Here is a 21,601-nt window from a genome sequence, read left to right on the forward strand (position 1 = left end):
AGAACCTCCTCATTGGTGCAGGTGCTAGCAGAATACCAGTGATTATATGGAAGACGCCTGTCAGTGGGAGGCTTTAAATGGGATCTTCATTTGCAACCTGGGATCCATTTTACCCGCTAATAAATTTCACAAGCTCCAGAAATTAGCAGTCTGAGAAGCTGAAGTGCTGATGGTGAATAGACAATAGGCACATGGCTGCATTATAAAAAAAAAAGGGTCACTAGTTTTATCTATATAAAGCATATTCTTGATAACAGAGTTTAGATGAGGGCGGAGGCGGACGTTGCAGTGACAGATGGAGCTTCGGATATAACCTAAAGCCCACCAGTCTTCATTTCCTACTCCGAATCACCCATCACACCCCCAAGGGTCATGGTGTAGCTGGTCTATATCCTTGATATTCCAGTTACGAGCTTACACCGGTGCCACAGGAAATTCAGCCGGATGCTTGTTTTTCCACCAATGTACGTGTCATTTCTTTGTGTTGAAATTTTAAACTCCAGTGCATTTCTGAGGCCTATGTTTAACTGCTCCTCAGATCTCTGCAGGGTAAATCAGACCGGACAGCTAGCTGACTATCTGTTCAATCTGAGTTTTCTCTCGCACAACTCTTAGCGCTGCCCATGACAATTGTGGTTGGTTTGAAGAAATGCTAATAAACCTAGAGACGATTTTCTTCCCATCCCAGAATGCTGTGTGGACTATCCAGACCCTCCTCTGCTCCGCAGCGTGTGGATGATCCGGCAAAACGAGACTATGATGTAGCTGATGCTACAGCAAGGGTAATGACAGCAGAAAAGATCATCGGTGCCAAACTGCCCTCCGTTCATGACCTATACTCTTCTAGAGTCAGGAAACGGGCAGGAACCATAACTGCAGACCCATCTCACCCCGGACACAACCTGTTCCAGCTTCTCCCCTCTGGTAGGCACATCTCTCTGATGAACAGCTGACTTCTGAGCCACAGTGTCAGGTTCCGTTCTGGTCCATATTCATCATTCTCATATCTCACTTATTACTTGTTATTTATTCATCATTCTCATTTCCTATTTCACAACTGTTCATAATGTTTATACTGTTCATATTGTAATATAATAACATAATTCTATTTATCCCAGTATCCTTTGCACTATGCTCCACATTTAAATATTTTTTATTGAACTCTTCATTGCACTCATGCCCCTATATTGTTTCTGTTTAGAGTATGTATATATTGTGTATATATTAGTGTGTATATGTTTGTTTTGGTTGTTTTTGTATGTGTAAGCACAATGTGAGCAACGATGCTGCGAAGACAAAATCCTCGTATGTGTCCTCATGCCTGGCATATAAAGCGGATTTTGATTTGTAGACAATAAGAAAAATATAGAACACCAGCCTAAAATGTTAAAAAATATTTTTGTTTGGTTCTCAGATTCACCATATTCTTTAGGGACAAAAGGTTTTCAACAACAACAACAACATAATAGTTCTTTTGAGTTAAAGGAATATAGTATAGCCTCTTAATAACTGGATGTCCTTTGTAAATATCTTGTTTGAGGGATGCATTCCCCTGTTTGCCCACCAGGTGTCAGCAGTGAGAGACAAACAGATCTGCTCTGCAGCGCTGAAGTCACACAACAACATCAGCGCAGCAGAGCAGAGGAGCTGCTCTCGCTCCCTCGGGGCTTTGACGTCAATCCGGAGCCACTGCTGCAGCTGTGCACAAACTCACACACACACACACACACGCACACACACATACACGTGTTTTGAAACACATGCTGTCATAAGCTCAAACTCACATTCAAGCATAGCAAGGACAGAAATGCCAACACACTCACACACAAACCAACCTTTGTTTTTTTTGTGTCTTGACAAACACACACACACACACACGCACGCACACACGCACACATCCACCCCTGTGGTTTCAGATTATGCACACACTGACTGCTCGTGTATTTGTCTTAATGCGTGGAGAACATTAAAGTCAGCCCATACAGTATGTGTGTTTTTCTGCATGCAGCCTGTGTGTGCATATATCTTTGTATGTATGCGTGTGAGACATCATCTCTGACCTTGGACTCAGCCTGACCGGTGAGTAAAGGCTTCTCCTCCGTGATGGCGATCTCCTGCATTTCTGTTGTCATGATGTCAACTCCTGTACAGGTAAAAGAGAACAGAGCATGAAAATCTGTAGCTTGTGTTCACTGCACTGTGACAATGAATACATCTTATTCCTTCTCACATTAAACCATCACACTGCAATATTGGAACAGGTGGGCACACCCACACACACACACACACACACCCACACCCACACCTACACACACACACACACACACACACACACAGGCATGCACACACACCAAGTGATTAAATACTGTGTTTTCCTCTGGGACTTTGCTTGTGCTGTGGGACCTTACAGAAGTTAATTACTCATTAGTGCCGAAAGAGATGATCAGAAAAGAATTGTGGGGCAGAAAAAGAAAGAGCTAGAGTAGAAGAGGAGGGGTAGAGCCGAATGGACACATTTTTGGATGGGCAAAGACAGGTGTGATAAAATGCGGGGGAAAAAATAGCATAAAGAGATGAAGGTGGGTGATTAAACATTGTGACACGGAAAAGAGACGTGGATGTTACAAATTAGAACCAGCCAAAGGGAGGAATGACTGTGACAAACAAATGGCTGATAAGGATGAAGTGAAGGTACTGAAGTATGAAGTCCTTTTATCTGAGGAAGACTAGTCGAGCATGTCCCCTATTTTCACACCTTCACAGCCACGGTGAGTGCACTGGTGTAGCTCAAATCTAAATGCTGCGCCCGAGGGCATCACAAAGGCTGGTTGTTGACAGGGGTAGACTTAAGTTAACATTTCCACAATTGATCTATCCACAGGTCTGGGATATCAAACTGACGTTTTACAAATTACAACTGCAGACATATAGTTTGTAGACAATCCTGAATCACTGTAAATAAACATAACTTTCATGCAGGTCTCAGATTCACTGTGTTCACTCGGAAGGAATCACTTCACATGGCTAGGCGCTTGTAATGACATTTTAAATGTGTGAAGAGGCTAAAAGCGTGTTTAAAGCTTGCCCCGTTTCAGCGTCTTGGGTGCAAACTGTAGATAGCAGGAGGATAACACGGCGTAGGCAACAGCGATTCTTTTCGTTTTTCTTGCTACTGACAGCACTCCAAATTTACAAGCAACGGAGCTACTTGTTGAAATCGACCGGAAGACTCCTTTAAGTCTGACTGTTGACGCTTTACACTGTAGCAAGTTTTGCAATCTCGCTTAATGCTGGACCAATGTCAAAGATTGTTTTCCAGTCACTTAGACTCCAAAACAGGTTGAAAAATAACAGTATTCACCCTTTATGGTGCTATTTATTAAGACGTATCTACCTAACATACATTTGCATACATTATATAGTGAGCAATGGTTGAAAAAACAATAGTACCCTTTAAATTGTCTCCTAACAATCTGAATTTTGTTTTGCTTTCCCACCAGTTGTCAAGCTCAGAAACAACAACACATTTCAGTATCTTACTCAGAGACACTTCAGTGGGCCGAGCAGCTGCTTGCTGACACGTAGCCTTGAACCGGCCATTCAGTCTCTCTGATACTGTAGATCGCTGTTCCACAGCTCATCCCCCACTATTTTTATAGGTCCTTGTCATGTCCGGACATGGCGGCTGAGAAAATTGGTTAACACATTCATCTGTGCATATAAATAGGTGCCTAGTATGACACCATTTTGATGTTTGGACGGGGAAGTTATGCTTCAGCAGGATCTCTGTAGCATTTCTGTATAAAGCATGTGATTCACTAGGAATCCACACAACTGAAGGCTTTTAAAAAAAGACTCTCATCTTGTTATAGGAAAATCATTAGAAAAAAAATCTGTGTTGAGTGTAGAAAATGTCAGAAAATGTCAGAGTTGTTATTGCAAACTTTTTAGAAAATATTTAGCATTAATTTGGAGTCTTGTGTCTAGCCACCCTATGAACACAAGTCCAATATTTATCCTCCTATAAGCTTGTTTTTGTCTCCACAACTCTTCATAGAAATATCTCTCAATGCTCCCCTATGTTTTGTTGTTATGCTTTGTCCATCTGCCATGTGATGCTGGACAGTCAGCACAAGCAGTAGTAATAGAACTGCAGAAGGGTGACAGTTATCATTGTGTTAGCAACATCTTTCACATTATGTAGAGATTATTTCAGATGTTAACATAAAAATATGAATTAGAACAGCCTTAAACAACAGAAACAGAATATGTATAGAACGAGTTCCATCGCCATGACAACTGAGGAACATCGGATGAAGTCCATGAGATGAGATGGTTGAATGGGGAAAAAATTAGAAAGTGGACCTTGAGTTTTTTTTTTTTTTTTTTTTTTATGCTTATTGCATAGAATATGTTACATAAAAAGTAGATTTTGAGTTATTGCATGAAGGTGGAAAATAATATACTTTGCTAGTGCTCTTATTAATGAACTCAATTTTATAGATTTTAACAAAGTATTATGAGAGCATTTACTTACTAATTTATTCAGTATTATAGACATGAACCCAAGTGAATATGGATGTAACATCAGAGTGTGGTCATTGATATGAGCAGCTATATTCTGTGCTGCCAAAGCCTGCCAACAGACAGGGTGGTAGAAAAAGGCAGTCACAGCATCGATATGAATCTCGCCCATTATGCTTAATCTGCTCTCTCTCTTCTACACACCTCCTCTGCATAGTTTTCTGATGCTGCCACATTTAATCGGCCTAACTCGATCCCTCATCCATCTTTATTTATCTCTACCTCCGCCTCTCTCGGAGTGTGTGTGTTTTAGAGCGTGTAATAGCTGCTAAACTGCACAGGAGGCGTCGTCTGTCACCATGGAGAGAGAAACAGACAGAAGGAGAGAAAAAATGCAGATTAGCATAAAGAGCAAGAAGGGAAGAAGAATGAGGAAAAAAAACAGGGAAAAAGAATGTGTTGCTGGCTGAGAAAAGGAATAAAACACTAATTTGCCTCTACTCTTTTTCCAGAGTCAAGCTGTCAGCAAACAGTTGTTCCGCTCATCTGTTGTACTGAAAAGGCTCCACAGAGATCAGGCTGCATCGGATTATTGCTCCAGCTAAATTAATCCAAACTTGTTTTATGCACATCCATAATCATGCAGAGCAATGGCATTTCAGTAGCTGTTAGCAGGCCACCTCATTCAAACACACACGCAATCTGTTTTCTTTAATGCATCCTGTCATTCCTCCCCCCACCCCCCCTTGTTTTCCCTTTCCCTTTTCCTGTCACACTGTATCCATCTCTTCATCCTTTGATGCAATGTCATCACACAGTATCTGGATTTAGAAGCAGGTTTGAGCTACGTAAGAGTGCATGTCTGGTGATATTATAGTGAAAAGCTGGAGCGATAAACTGTAGAAAGTTGAGGTTATGTGGTAAAGTGGAAATTTTTAAATTCAGTGTTTACCGTTCACCCTATTAGTTAATAAATCATTTAGTAATGCTTAGATGAGTAACAGACCAGTCATGGGGATACATTTTAGTAAAAACGTATAAATTGTGCCTTATAGCTTGGAAAAAAAAAGCACTACATTTGTATTAGTAATACTTTGATAACAATAATTTGTTTATATCGCACAACATACAAAATAATAAATAAATATAAAATATTAGACAAAAGTATTTCATTATTAAAAAAGGAAAAGCAAGAATAAGCTAAATAAATAAAAAATGTCCAAAAGAGAGTAAGAGGAAGAAAAAAACTGCAATTCAGGTCCTACCCCTTTTTGAAATGTCCATACCTTTACATCTTTAATTACAAATATAACCCTTATCATAGCGTTTTCAATCTATTGTTTATCAGTATGCAACCATACAACCCAGTAACAGAAAACATTGTCAAAATCCAGAAACATTTCTCAAACTATTTCAAACTATTTTTACTATTTCATCACTTCCTTAAAGCCTAACTCTCGCCAAAATGCAACCTAGGGTCTTTTTGTGAATGTACCCGAGTCAAACTTTATTTTAAAGCATAATTAGGACGGAAAGGCCACTTTTAAGATTTACTGTATTATCGTTTTTGGTCAAATGGCCTTTTGAATGAGTGCTAGGGGCACAACTATGACAGCATCAAAATCAATATTTTTAACATCAATAAGGCTCGACACAACCTGAAACTTTGCTCCAAGTCTCACCAGCGGCTCTATGCATGAACTTGAGCATTTAGAACATTGTTTGTGTACACACAGTTTACTAAATAGAAGGTTCTGAACAACTCACTTAGCTGTTGTTGTTTACTTTATCCGCCATCTTGGCAGTCAAAGAGAGTCAATCTCTGAATGGGAATGAACAGACTCCATAGGAGGAAATGTCATTCTTATATGAGGCTCCTTTTTACTACAAGGTAGGGTGACCAGGTTTAGGTGACCTGTCTTCAGCCGGTTTTCACTGTGATTGACACACCCGAAATTGGAATGAAAGAAAGAAAACATTGACCATAGCCAATAGTCACACACCCTACACTTGAAGGCTCAGGACAGCCAGAGCCAGCGCCGCCCAGAGCTCAGAGATGTTTTAGAAAGATTTTACGATGCTAAAATTTCTGATTATTTACATGGAGTCTGGTGGGTTCAGCAAACCCACTTTTATGTTTTAAAAAAGGATCTTAATCTTTAACAGAAAGGTTGACCTCCTTAGAAATCCTTTCCATAATGTTGTCAGACACTTAGAATATTAATCTGAGTCTGTCAGTAGCAAAACGAGCACTTTTATGAATGTAAATACAAGCTGGACAATTATCTAATGAACTTACATTGTAGCTTGTTTCTGCCGACTGCAGCGATCTCGTTTAATACTGCATCAATGTCAAAGGAAAATATTTCCTCAATAGTTTTTGTTGTATCCGATACTCAATGAGCTGTTGCAGAAACAAGCCTGAAGCAATAAAACAAAAGCTGTCAGATAAATGTAGTTCAGTAAACATTACAACATTCCCCTCTGAGGTGTAGTGGAGTACAAGTATGAAGTAACAGCAGGGGTGATTCTAGGATCAGACCTTTAGGGGGGCTCAGCCTCTAATGAGAACAGCTCTAGGTCTAGTGTCCCCATTTTAAGTTTTACTAAATAAAAACATGACGTCTGGAGGTATATACATGCTTCAGAGCTGAAAATGTTCCCGGATTTTGTCTGAGAAATCTGGTCACCGTACTACAAGGTCACTATTGTTCTTCACTAATGACAAAACAACACATTATCCGTGCATTTATATGGAACTAATCTTTAGGAGCGTTCCATCTTTTCTCTCTTTCCTCGACTTTTGTTGACATGCTAGATGGCGACGACCGGAAAAACCAACAGCTACAGTGAGCTGTTAAAACCCTTCTTTTGCTTTTTCTGTGTACACACACAATGTTCTCAATGCTGAGTTCATGTTAGAGCCCCTGGTGATACTTGGAGAAAAGTTTTAGGTTGTGTTAAGCCTTCTAAGTGTTTTAAAAATAGTGATTTGGATGCTATCCTAGTAGTGCCCCTAGCTCTGCCATTCAAAAGGCCATTTCACTGAAAAACAGTAAATCTTAAAAGTGGCCTTTCCGTCCTAATTATGCTTTTAAACTAAAGTTTGACTCAGGTACATTCACAAAAGGACACTAGGTTGGATTTTGGCAAGAGTTAGGCTTTAACGAAATTATTTATTTATATACCGTCCTTAAGCTAATGCCCATCCAGTATATTTACCGAGCAAAATTTAAATTCTAAATAGATCAGAACAAAACTGAAGCTCTGCTGCTCTGAATTCTGTACTGCAAATATATGTAAACCTATAGCTGCAGACAGACGACACCCCCTGGACATACCACACCATGTACCCCCACATGCCAAAATATCAAACATACCCCTTGGAGCACAACCCCTACTTGAAACGATAAGTTCGATTGACAGTAGAAGATTTTTGTAACAATGTGATGAACCATACTCCAGAAAACTTATTCTAATCACGATAAATATGAATATTGCAACATAAGAGAAGATATCCTCTAAAAAAGGAGGAGGGGGGGCCATCTTTTTGGGGGGCCTTTTCAGCCTTTATTTTTGACATGACAGATGAAGACATAAAAACGGGGGGCGGGGAGAGATGACATGCAGCAAAGGGCCGCAGGTCGGAGTCAAACCCCAGGTCCGCTGTGTCAAGAAGCAAACCTCTATATATGGACAGCTGCTCTACCAACTGAGCTATCTGGACGCGTTAGCATGGCCATCTTTATTGAGAAATGCTTTTCTGTTACTATAGTTAGCTCTGTTTCTACTCCAAAGTATTTTGAATATTTGGCCTTAAGTGTCTTAAGTGTCTCTCTGGGACAAATGCTAATTGTGGACGATTGCTCGTTACAAAAGCATATTGTGCTCCCATTGCACCAATGCTTGTCTTATATCTGAACTTGCTTGTCTTATATCCTCTCACGGATCCTCAGAAGTTGTAGTAGATGGTGATTTGACTCTTGAGTGGCTAACCAATGCATCTGTTTTTAAATAATTGTGTTTTGATTTAAACCTTACACAGCTAATCTCTTCTCCTACAAGGCCTGATTCAGGTAACCTTGAAAAAAGCCAACTTATTGGATCTTATTTTAACAAAAAGGCCACATTATTTTGATTTTAGGACCTTTGAAATTCTGTAATTGTTTAGTATGTGCACTGTGTATTGCAACTGTATATTAATGACTATGTTAAGTAATTTCTATATTGTAAATTTATATGGCAAATAATCAGGGGGTCATTGAAAATGAGAGCTCGCTCTCAATTGGCACTCCCTGAATAAATAAAGAGGTGGTATACATACCAAAACAGAAAATTTTATCCACACTGCCAACCTCCCCTATAGCTCCAGTGATCTTGTTTAACAGTCAGCACATTTCATCATTTCCCCCCCCCCCCCCCGCTGCTTTGGTATGTCACATACCAGAATACACGTTCCAGAAGAGCCAGGCTGTTCAACGCTCAATCTGCTGCTACGGGGGATGAAGTCTGCCAACAATGCAATGCATTTCATATTTCTATGTGAGATATGATATGATATATGAGATAGTCCAGCACTGCAAGAGAAATAAGCATCTTCAACTCGTGCCAGCACTCTGTTGCCAGCAAAGTTTGATGATCAGAGTGTATGTTCCTGCCGTCAGAGAGAAACATTTGTTTCATTTTAATCTTGTACAGTAAAACAACTCGCACAGACAAAAAAAAAAACTTGAATTTCTCTTTAATCAACCACTAGTCGTTCATACAGCTGCTGTCAAACAAGAAAACGTTCTCTTCCTTTGTCTTCATTTCTCATTTTTTATTTTAATCTCCTTCTCAGAGCTCTGCACTCAACCTTGTCTCCCTGCATCCTTCCTTTGTCACGCTGCTGACTTTTCATTCCGGCCTCTCTCTCTCTCTCCATTTCTGCCAGTCATCGCTCCTCATTCTCTATCTCACTGCAGGTCTTTGTCTCATTCCTGCCATCCCCTTTCTGTCTAACCATCTTTCACTTCACTGACCAAGCAAGTGAAAAGGATAAATGGGCAAGCAGTTCGAATGGCAGACTCTTTCATCTCTCTCTCCCTCTCTCTCTCTCTCTCTCTGCTGCCACCAGTGTTTGCAGCTCTGAACAAAGCTTTGCACCCAGACACTCGGATATACACACCCAGACACATCAACAGTGTGCTAAAGTAGGGCAATGAGCATTAAGTTGACAACTATATTGAGAACATAGGCTGAAGTCTCAAACGCTGAAGGGTTTAACCCAGGGATGTCAAACATATGGCCCATGTGCCAGAACCGGCCCGCCAAATGGTCTAATCAGGCCCACTGGATGACTTCTCAAAGTGTGAACGTTGCAGAGAAGTAATGCATTCCCACTTTGGGCGCCCGGATGGCTCAGTTGGTGGAGCGGGCACCATGTGTAGTGGTTTGCTCCTCAATGCAGCGGGCCCGGGTTTGACTCCGACCTGCGGTCATTTACTACATGTCTTTCCCCCCTATCTCTCCCTGTTCATGTCATTGGCTGTCCTGTCAAATGAAGGCCTAAAATGGCCCACAAAAAAGTACCACTTTAATTTTAGAGAATACCTGAATTTTTTCCCTAAATTTGAGACTTTAACATTAGTTAGATTAGAGTTTTTTCTCGGAATACTACCTCTCTCTCCCGGGTCCGTAACATCATTCTTTTTTTCTACAGTGGCCTTAGAAAAATGTCGTAGCAAAAGCAACTTGCGTTTGCCAACATCAAGCTGACAAGAAACTCAGTGGCAGATAAAGTTTATGATCTTTCTCAAGTGGTTTACTGGTCTGGCCCACTTGAACTCAAATTAGGGGTATGTGGCCCTGAAGGAGTTTAACCCCCCTGGTTTAACATGTGGCTTTTGGCGGACATGCATGACTGCTTAAATATAGTTATTTTGATTACTGCGTTATTATTAGGTAAAACAACTCCCTTCAATAGCTTAAACAAGGTTGTTGAGAGCATTGATACTGACCCAAAGTTGTGAATAAGTGAACAATAAGAATCTGAGTGAAGCATCCAATGCCATCTTTTCATTTCCAAACATAAGTCACTGGAGATTTATGTGCAAGCATGCAATTGCTTCTGTCACACAACTTTATCACCCTGCTCACGCACACGCACATGCACACACACACCCAGGTGGTGAGGCCACAAACACTCTCAGGACCGAATCTGTTCCCTGTCCTGAAGTAAATCGTGTTAGTCTGCAGAGCTTCACTGCTGTCACACCTGGGTACCACTGCACAGTGATGCCTGAGATCTGCATGCTGACGGTCTGCTGAAGCTGAATTGTTTGCTTTGCAATTCAGCAATGTGACATAAGGATAGTATGCACATGGAAATGAACGTAACAGGAAGCCTAGCTTTTCACTGCATGTTTGATCAAACACTGTTGCAACTTTAGTTAACGGTAACCAACATGTACCATCTACTCTGTTCACATGAACAACCCTTTGTGTCTGCAGGTTAATATGTATGCATATCCCTTAATTAGATTATATCCTACAGTATATTACTGCTTTTACAGTATTGTTGCATTTTGATTCCATTGATTTCCACATGGAGATCAATAAGGATGCATCTCTCATGTTTCAGGGTGATGCTGTATGTGACTGTCACAGACGTTAAAAGAAGGTGGTAAGAGGTTGATTTTTTTTTACGAGTATGAACTTGCTTTTGTGCAGGAAGGCAAATTTAATTTGTGGTCTGGTATACCAACGAGAAATAAACCTCACGTTGTCTCTGAGGGAGTAGTGGCTTAAACGCACATCAACAACAACTGTTTTGTACAGCTGAAAGGGGGAGAGAGGGGGGGAGTGACAGAGTCGAACCCGGGCCCGCTGCATCAAGGAGAAAACCTGTATATATGGGTCAGGGTTACCCTAACCCTACTGTACATCCACTCTCCTGCAATTAATTTGAGCATCAGATTTATTTGGGGTGTCTTGCTACGTCTGCTGGACAAAACGCAGTCAGAGAGAGAGAGAGAAAAAATGAGCAATAAATGCCTGGAGAGACAGGAGGCTCAACATCAGCCACCATGGGGACCCAGAGAGGAGCCAAAGCTCCCCTTGTCTACTCTCTGAGCCAAGGCCCCCCTTAAATCCCCTGTGCTGCTTCCCACGGCTTTGGATGGGCATGTGTGGATCACCTTGGCTCTCCAAAAAGAGCACACAAGAGCATCTGAGAAAAGCTTGTTTTCTCTCGTTGTCTCTCAGCAGATCACTTTGGCCTCTTCTCTCCTCAAATCCTCTGTCGGCCTACACTTAGCGGCTCAGCTCATTTTTTCGTTTCATTTTCCGGCTGCCTATTGTTTCCTCCTTTATGACCTCATCTCCCCTCAGACATCCAGTCTTTCTGTCTGTCCTGAAAGGTGAGAGGGCTCTTTGACAAAGGTTATTCATGAAAAGAACAGGTTCACCCATTGCTTCCTCAAATATAATAACAGCTGCAGGTATATTAGATTGGGAGTTTTACTTATTATTATTCACTAATAACATAATTCATCATTCAAGCAGACTATTGAAGTTGGACCTAAATTAAAATTAAAAGAACAGAATAATAACTAGAAGGGCACTTGGAGTGCATACCTCTCTCAAAGGCCATGCTCTATCTCGCAACGTTAACAAAAGTTAAAACTAATTTGTGTATCCACCCTGTGATTCAGATCCACTCCACAATGTAATGGGTTCTTCTGCCACAACCCCCCTCAGAGTCATCGGGTGAGTAGTCTTTCCAAAATCCTGCTGACAAACAAACTTACAGAACCAAACTCCTTTGAGGAGGTAATTCAAATGTGCAAATCTTACGTTGTCGTTAATTGACTGTTGGTGTGACAACACAAGCCATTTGAAGACATCACCTTTGACTCAAGGAACTTGTAGAGGTTGTTTTTTTCAGAATGATTGTAAGTTTTAGAGACGGTTAAAGAGTCACACAATGGCCAAACTCTATTATTTTCAATAATGGCAATCATTTCTTAATGGCAACCATGTGCAGCACAATTACAAACCTTTAGGAAATGTAATGCACAGAACAGATCAAACAAATTCTGGATGAGTATGGATGATAAAGAACTAGCATGTACTTCTTGTTTTCTGCCCTGTTCTCTTTATTTATCCATGTTATTTAAATTCTCTCTCGTTCGCCCCTTATCTCATGGTGGCCAACAGATAGACTTTCAGTTTGTTCGCTCAATAGCTGTGAATGAGTATCAGTGAAGCAAAACCAGTAATTGCCATGGCTAATTGTTGTGAATGTACAAAAGACAGGGGTTGATTTTGTTTAGATCCGATCAGTGAAAGCTTATTCAGCTACATGTACAAAAAGAAAAGACCTGAAAGGGGCTCAGGCGGTTGAATCGATTGCTTCAATTGAGGTTATAGGCCAACAGACGAGCACATGATCACAGATCCATTTAATCATGCACACACAAACACTAATTGACCTTCACACTCGGGTATATTTCTATGTTGGAGCCATTGGCTGAGAGCTGACAGAGATAAATGGCTCGTGAGCTGATTGCACTTGCAGCCAATCAAAAAACACATTTTCTTCTCAGCTTTAATAAAACATAGTGTCAGTAGGGTGCTATCTTCATTCGTTTCCTATATGTATATTTAGAACATTAAGGTTAATTTAGCAAGCATTATTCTTAATCCCATTTAAAAACGCTATCCTGCTCCATTAAAACATTATTAGATGAGTTACTCCATTATTGCAGAAGCTTTTGCTGAAACATTACTAAAAGATGTCAAACTGTTGCCGTTATGGGCTCAAATATGAACAGCTAATGAGGGGGGAATACAGTTTAACTGAATATTAGATTAGATGTCCAGACTCTAGGCTCATGGACACTAAATGTCTCCTCCTCACTACGGAGTCTGATTGATAATGAGCTCAGAGCAGATGAAAATGAAGCCATGTGGAGTAAATGATTATGAGCTAATGTTACAACAATACCAAAGTGCTTTGATTGCTGTTGAGTTATTAAAAGGCTAATTGCTTAAGTAGTGTGTGTATTAGAAAAATGGTTCCTCTGGGTGTGCTTATATCCACAAACAAAATAGGTTATACTGCGGCAGCATTGTTACCGGCTGCTGTGTGGTTGCAGTACAACCAACGCAGGAAATATCATTAATCTACTAAAAGTCGTGTTGACATCCTGATCGGAGCTCTTCCTGATCGGGACTCAAATGTTCTGTTTTAGGAACCCTTATCATTTGGTTTTAAAATGGTCCCACTGGTGCTCAAAGTCTTATAGTGTCTTCTAATATTGTTAGACATATTCCCACATTTTAAAATTGCTACTGATTTGCTACAGTACTACAGCTGCAACTTACAACTACGTTTTTTTTAATCTCTCTTGATTAATCATTTCGGTCTGTAAAATGTCCAAGGTGATGTTTTCAAATTGCTTGTTTTGTCGGAACAACAGTCAAAAACCGATTTGACAAGATTAAACATTTGATCCCTCATCAATGACAATGATTGATAATCAAAACAACTTCAACTGCACCACACAACAGGTTTCAACAAGCACATTCAAATTAGACAGGTTCCCAACACAAGTCAATCACACTTAGAGATGCAACAATTAATCAATTAGTTGTCAACTTTTAACCCTCATGTTGTCCTAGGGTCAAATTTGACCCGTTTTCAGTTTTTTCATCACAAAAAAATGGGCCTTCGAAATAAGCTGAAAATGTCAACATAAGAAATTTCAAATAACTTTGGAAAAATCATCAAAAAAGCACCCACAACATTGAGAACTGACAAAAATGTCAGAAAAAGCGATAGAAGAAACCTATATCATTTATAATAAAGTTAAACCACTTCTGTACTACGTCATAATTACTCAAAACTTTGACATAAACACATGTTTCTGCAACATTTCCAGCAACAACTGAAGTTTGCTTGGGAGGGCATTCTATAAGTTTCGGGTAGCGTTTTTCCGTTGTGCCATATTGATCCATTGCTAGCCTACAGACCTGTTGCTAGGATATCTGTGACACAACTGCAGACAACCTACTATGTATAAATACACTTCACATCATGGATATTGTGCGTACCAGTGAGGGTCAAAACGTCACCCCGGCGGACATGTTTTTGTTGTTTATTTTCTGCCCAGCTCAGCTCTTCCTCTAGCTGTGGATCTATTGAGAAACAAGATTATGAAACTGCACTTTGGTATGCCAATAGCGCACACACACATGCACACACACACACACACACACACACACACACACACACACAGTGAACTGTTGCCTCTGACAGCACCAGACTGGATGCACATTTGCACGCATTTAGGTTGATTTAATTCAAAATAACAGTCACAGAGTGTAAAATTTGCCCCACATGATTCATTCTTTACAAAAAAAAGATACTTCTGCACACTGTACTCCACACATCCAACCTGAGAAATATGAATGGAGTTTGTGCAGAGTGTTTGTCTATAAATAGGGTGTTGTACAGGCCTGTGGGGACAGACAAGGCATTGTGATGCCTAGGCTATCTGTATCTGGCCTCTAGCCATCGGGCAAAGGACTGAGCAGCTCCCCCGCAAACACACACACACACACACACACGCACACGCACACGCACAGGCCTAGATGCTAGTGTATAAAGAATACTGTTGTAGTCTCATTCACCTACACAACATAAAATCCATACGCTCTGACCCAGATGCTCCAGTACGCCAACACAAAATGTAAAAACATAAAAATCCATATATTTCATAAAAACCCAGTCTAAAATGTACTAGACACTACAACTGGCTAAGACAATAACAAGATGAAAACACAAAAAGGTTTTTCACAAGGTCAGGATATATATTGTAGACTGATCTCAGACACCTACGCAGTGTGCAACGTTATTCCGCACTGCCTCAGCCATCAGCTAATGTGCTCCTCTTCACTGTACAGACAGTAAAAACACAAGTTCAGGCTACAAAAACCTGTACTTGTGTACACCACTGCCTAAGAGAGTCATATCAAAACATCTAACCTATTTATCTTCAGTTTCACAGGCAATGTTTAAACAAAAGTGCATTTATATCCATGTGTGTCACAATTTGCAGAAAGCAATCTCATTTAGAGGATTTCTGGACTGTTGAAAATATACAATTTAAACCAATGGTGTTAAACCTTGGTGTTAACCAAGTCAAAATGAACATTGTTCCTCGCTTTCTCTGTTTCAAAATATTCCAATTTCTACAACAAATTTAAAGAGCTGGACAAAGCAATATTAAAATGTATTTGGGCTGGTAAACATCCCAGTATCAAGAAGCCTTATCTACAAATAACAAAATAGAAGGGGGGGGGGGGGCTTACCGAACCTTTTACATTACTATTGGGCATGCAATATACAGAAAATCCTTGAATGGAGGGCACACAATCAGGGAGATAGGGCACCATCTTGGGTTAAGATGGAAAACAATTTCACTTCAGCCTACTCCGTTGCCACTGCACAACTGGAGTATGATACAATGATACAAAGAAGAAGACTAACAATCCAGTTGTAACTCATACTCTCAGGATTTGGGCACAGTTTAGAAAACCTTTTAATTGAAATGGCATCTCATTCAGGGCGCCACTACTGCATAATCACTTGTTTACACCCTCAAAGCTTGACAGCTTGACCTTGCTTTCAGCGCTTAGCATTCAAACGGCATCTGCTACATATAAGACCTTTACATGGACGGGCATTTGCCTCTTTCAGTCAGTTGAACCTCAAGACCTCTGACCATTTCTGTAATCTTCCGACAAGACATTTTGTTCAATATAATTATCAAACCTTTCCCCATTTGGCCCCCCAACACCACTGGACTAATTACTGGCCATAGCATTGCCACATTAACGCGCCATCTCCCTAATTTACACCTTCATAAGTGGCATAAACCCACAGACAGTTGCTGACATAAGAGCATTTTGGGAAAAAGACTGGGGCTTCAACTTTTTAGAGGAGGAATGGAGCAAAATGTTGAGACTGGTGCATGCATTTTCACCATGTTCCAGACACGGCTTGCTACAATTATAAAATTGTTCACAAAATGCATATCACCAGGGTGAAACTGGCAAAACTGTTCCCCTCTTTATGCAAAAAAATGTCAAAGTGCCCAAGCTAGCTTAATACACATGTACTGGGCCTGCCCTCGCTTACAAACAATCTGGGAGACAGTATTTACATCACTCAGGTTCACTTTAGGAATTTCCATTTAAATCCATCCAGTCACAGCACTATTTGGGACCAGGCCTGTTGACTCCCACTCCCTGTTGTCATGAGGTTCTCCAACAGTGGTGACATTTACAACTTTACTAGCCAGACGCCTTATCCTGCTGAACTGAAAAGGCCCAAAATCTCCATCCCACACCAGGTGGCTTTAAGACGTCATGTATCATTTAAAGTTAGAAAAGATAAAATACTCTCTCAGAGGAAACATGGAAGAACTCTACTCTACCTTGGGGTCTTTCAGGAATTATTTTGATAAGGTTTCTGCGGTAGACTGGGAAGAGGAGGATAACTAAATGACTTACCTCTATTTAAATATCTTCTTAATATATATAAAAATTGTAAACATTATTTTTATTTCTGTTATTTCTTTATTTCGTAATAATGTTTCTTCATGTATCATCTTGTTTGTCTGTAGGGTGTATTCTACCTTGCCTTTTTGTCAGTGGGCGGCACATTGTAGGTTCACTCACTCCAAATGTGTACTTGTACAGATGTTGCGAGGTTGCATGGGTATTGGAGAGGGTGGGGAGTGGGTAGATTTTTGTGTATGTATACAGTATTGTGCTGTATACCTGTTTTTGTATACATGGCTGCACTGTTGCGCTACGTGCAATTGTATACAAAACTTAAAGTTGAAATAAAAAATAAAAATGTATGAACAACTAATAACAAAACCCAGTTAAAACAGCTTTTCTGTATGTAGTTTTGGCTGTTGATTGCTGTCCACAATGTTATGAAATGTGCCGGTGAACATTGATTTATTTTTCTTTTGTTATAAGCTAAACAAACCTGTGTAAAATCCCCTGAACACAAGCTGACATGCAGGTCTGAGTGGTAAGCAACATTTCAGCAGTGCTCGGTGTGCTATGGTTCTTCAAATGATGGATTTTTTTCAGTAGCCCGTGAGCACAAATTTCAGTGTTTGTTTTGCTTTCTCAATGGTGTCTCGTGTCACATTGGCCAGGTTTTAACACACTGAGCTGAATCTACTGTCAACAGAGAAGAATCAATGTTTCTGTTGGTGCCAACAGGGGGAAGTGCAACATTAGACAATGTTAGTTACAGTAGCTGCACTCAGATGGGCCACACAGGACACAGCTGGCACGTGTAAATAAAAGCCACGAGGGATTTAAGACTCCTCAGTGCACACACACATATACATATTATATATATATATATATATATATATATATATATATATATATATATATATATATATATATATATAAATATTAGGCTTTTTATTACAAAATTGGAAAATGCTGTATTCGGGAAAAAGGTCATATTCAGAATATCCAACTGTATTATGATTGTTTACATGACCTGTATCAAATTCAGAATACTGTCATATTTGGAATAATAGTTGAATATTGGTGTGTAAATGTACTCAATGTTCATGGTTGTTGAAATGGCAAAGTACTTAAAGTGGCAGTCAGCTTGTATCTTATATAAAATGACATAAAACAGCGATATTCAAACTGAGAAGAAAACTAAACTAACTTTTAAGTGGCAATTACACCCACACACGTGAACATCCGCTCTGTGGCACCATCAGCGCAGAAACACCATCACACACAATAACAGAGTCCACTCACTACAATAATACTTCCTATTTCATCAGTGGCTCGGCGGTGAAGCTGCACTGAGACACAGCGCTCATGTCACAACACAGACAGGTCTGTATGAACCCAACAGCTGGCGTTCACTTACAGAGATCATTTCAGCGTCAACACCTCAACATACGGACAAGGACTATTTCTGAGCAGTCGTGATGTCAACAGCTCTTCTGTTCCATGTTATTCTGGGACCTGAATCCCCCTCCAATTATAGCTGTTTACTGGAGGTTTGCTATACATGCACACAATAATCTATAACTTTAAGTTGATACACGATGAAGATTGGTCAATTTATCATTGTAGCTCATTTCAATTCAGGAAATAATCTCAAATCGGTTAACATTTCCGTTTAATAAAACTATTTTATTGTCAAAAGCTGCATTGTTACTACAAGTAATGATTTGTAATCTTTGGGTAAGTGATGCCAATTTTTGGAATTAACTCTTCAGATGTGAGTCCACTTCTCCAAAACTGAAGGTCTGAAATAAACTGATTTGATACCTCAACGCTGTATCAAGCTTGAGCCCACTAACAGGTTGAGCATTCAGTCAACACTGATGGATTAGCCAACACTGCAGGAGTAAATGTTAATATTGATAGAGTCAACAGGCAAGGTGACTGTTTGAATACGACTGAGTATAGTTCCCTCTCATATCAACAGCCAAGGAAGTGAATGTGCTGTGGCAGATGGAGCACATTTATGCAATTGCAATGTTTAATATTTACTAGATATGTAAATATTTTTTAACAGCTGACCCTGTATGGATGTATGGCCTGCCTTAGGTTAAACCCTTTGTGAAACATGAACAAATAAATACAGAGAATAAATGCCATATAATAATAAAAAAAAACATTTTAATCTAATTTGAGAGCCAGTCGTAACGGAAAAAGAACATTAAGAACTTCCAAGTCGATGTTCTTCAAGGCTAAAATCGGATTGTTGCGTAGGATTGCGTACTTGCCGGTACCAGCATTTTAGGATGTATTGGGGTACTGGTATTGGACAACTCTAATATTTACAGCACACACACGTATGGTTAAGTTATCTTATTTTTGATCAGCTACAGTTGCAATTTCCTTCACTCTTATTTTTGTCATAGATAACAATGTTTCAGAAAGACGGAGGATTTTTGAGTCGACTGCCTGGTGTCAAAAGGTCAAACTGCCACTGACAATTCAAATGAACACAGCAGGCGATTTCTAATGATGGTACAACTAGTGCGTAATGAGGTCAGCTTGGTCAATAGCCACCACAGCAACACATTCAATGGGGCAGAGACAATGAAACATGGGCTTGACAAACATGACGATCGCTATAGCATTCACAATGTCAAATGCCTCAAGTCATCATTTGTGGATGTTCCTGTTGAGCCAGTGGGTTCAGAAATGTTTGCAAAGGAGGAGTCTGAACCACCACAATTTAATGATGTCAACAAGTTGATCTTGGATTATTAGTCTGGCCAGAACACAAACACTCGGGGAGGTTGCATCAGACTACAGGACAACTGATCCAGTTTATTTTTTGCTCTTGACAGATGGATGTGACACAACTCTAGAAAAAAACACCACAAATCACCGCTGTGACATGTTGACAACCCGGCTTATTTAAAGTAACTACAACCCGGGTCTCCTAGAAGATCATTGGTCACACACTGGATCTAGACTTCATCCATCAGCCCAAACATGAACAGTGTGTTAACTTGTGTTGAGGTAAAGAAATCCCAGCAGTAAAGTAAAGTAATATTTCTTTTTCAGTGTATTTTCACACAAACACAATAATGTGTGGCAGTATTAAATGTTAGACTGCCATTACTATTTTACTGTATCAAATAAATCTAGTAAAATCACTAATGTTCTGGGATGAATGTTTGATGATTCTGTTGCCTTTTTATTAAATTGCTTATTTTGATTAATAATTCAACAAAATGTCAATAAAACTGTTTACTAGTCTGATAAACAGGACATAACACCAAAAGTGTTAAATCCACAATAATGTGAAACAAGCAGCATTCAGTGTAATATTTACTTTATGTCGAGAACATTACTAAATCCATATGAAGAATAGACGTGTTGCACAAGATTCGTTCTGCTGCAGCTCAACATCTGGGGAGCCTAATCACATTCATATAAAAAAAAATAAGCCCAGCAGAACAATTTGTTCTCCTGACCTCTAAAAATACCCCATGACTTGTTATGTGTGACACTGGAGCTGATCAGAGGGAAGGCCTTTGAAGTCTACAAACATGTCTTCCCACCAACACGATCAGCTCACACAAATTGAGACAAAAGAGACATGTTTAGGGATGTAGCCGAGTGTTAACCAGAAGGGATTCCAAATAACCATTAAGTAAAAGTAATTACTAAAATAATGTTAAAAAAAATCTATTCAAATTAATTAAATCCTGCAGTCATACTTGTACTTGAATGTAAACCCCAATGCAGAAAAATGCCCTTAAAGTCAAAATGGACACTAAGAGTGTTAAATTATGAATTTGTTTTAATGTTGTAGCTGGTCCTCGTGGTGCTATATTATTCCATAAAGAGCAGGGTTGTTTAGACTAGCACTTCTTTTACTTTTGCATAGTGGTAGCTTGCTGTGCAGATAGTTCTGTTTTTATCTGCTGAGGTTTTGAGATATCAGCCTCTGAGATTTCTGCATCCATCCTCAATTCAATAGGGGTCAATGGAGTGTTTGTGCTGCAAGGAGCCTTGCATCATACATTAGAGTATACATGTAGGAATTACATTCTCCCAAGAAATAGTCCCCAAAAAACTGTTAGTAAGCAAGACAGTTTTCGAAAAGACACACTGCTTTAAATAGTGTTGGTCAGTGCATTCAGCAACACAAATTACATTGCATTCATCCCAATTGCAAGGCATACATCTCAGATATCTAGCAGATAAAACCCAAACTCTGTGCACGTGTGAACTGAAATCTGAGTGAGCTGATCCTTTAATCTCCCACTAAAAACTGTATTTTTCAGTAGCCAAGTTGTTCATGTTGAGGTCAACCATTTAAGTACGATACTTAAATTTTGTTTCAAATGAACAGCCGCAAAATTATGGACACGGCTGCTGGTAACACCACACCCACCAGCCATTCCAACAAAGAAAGACAAACACCACACTTTGTGTGTGTGTGTGTGTGTGTGTGTGTGTGTGTGTGTGTGTGTGTGTGTGTGTGTGTGTGTGTGTGTGTGTG

At 39.8% G+C, this 21,601-nt stretch overlaps 1 protein-coding gene across 1 annotated transcript in view; it reads right to left on the bottom strand.

Annotated features, from left to right (window-relative positions):
• ndrg2 (NDRG family member 2) overlaps positions 1-21,601 on the bottom strand; it is a 31,106-nt gene that overhangs the window by 8,936 nt on the left and 569 nt on the right. The window contains exon 2 of the mRNA XM_034857188.1: positions 2,061-2,143. Within this exon, the coding sequence (XP_034713079.1) occupies positions 2,061-2,132 (72 nt within the window). The 5' untranslated portion in view covers positions 2,133-2,143. The remainder of the gene's footprint in view (positions 1-2,060; positions 2,144-21,601) is intronic.

The sequence above is a fragment of the Etheostoma cragini genome, chromosome 19 (assembly GCF_013103735.1).
Source record: "Etheostoma cragini isolate CJK2018 chromosome 19, CSU_Ecrag_1.0, whole genome shotgun sequence".
NCBI classification, from domain to species: Eukaryota; Metazoa; Chordata; class Actinopteri; order Perciformes; family Percidae; genus Etheostoma; species Etheostoma cragini.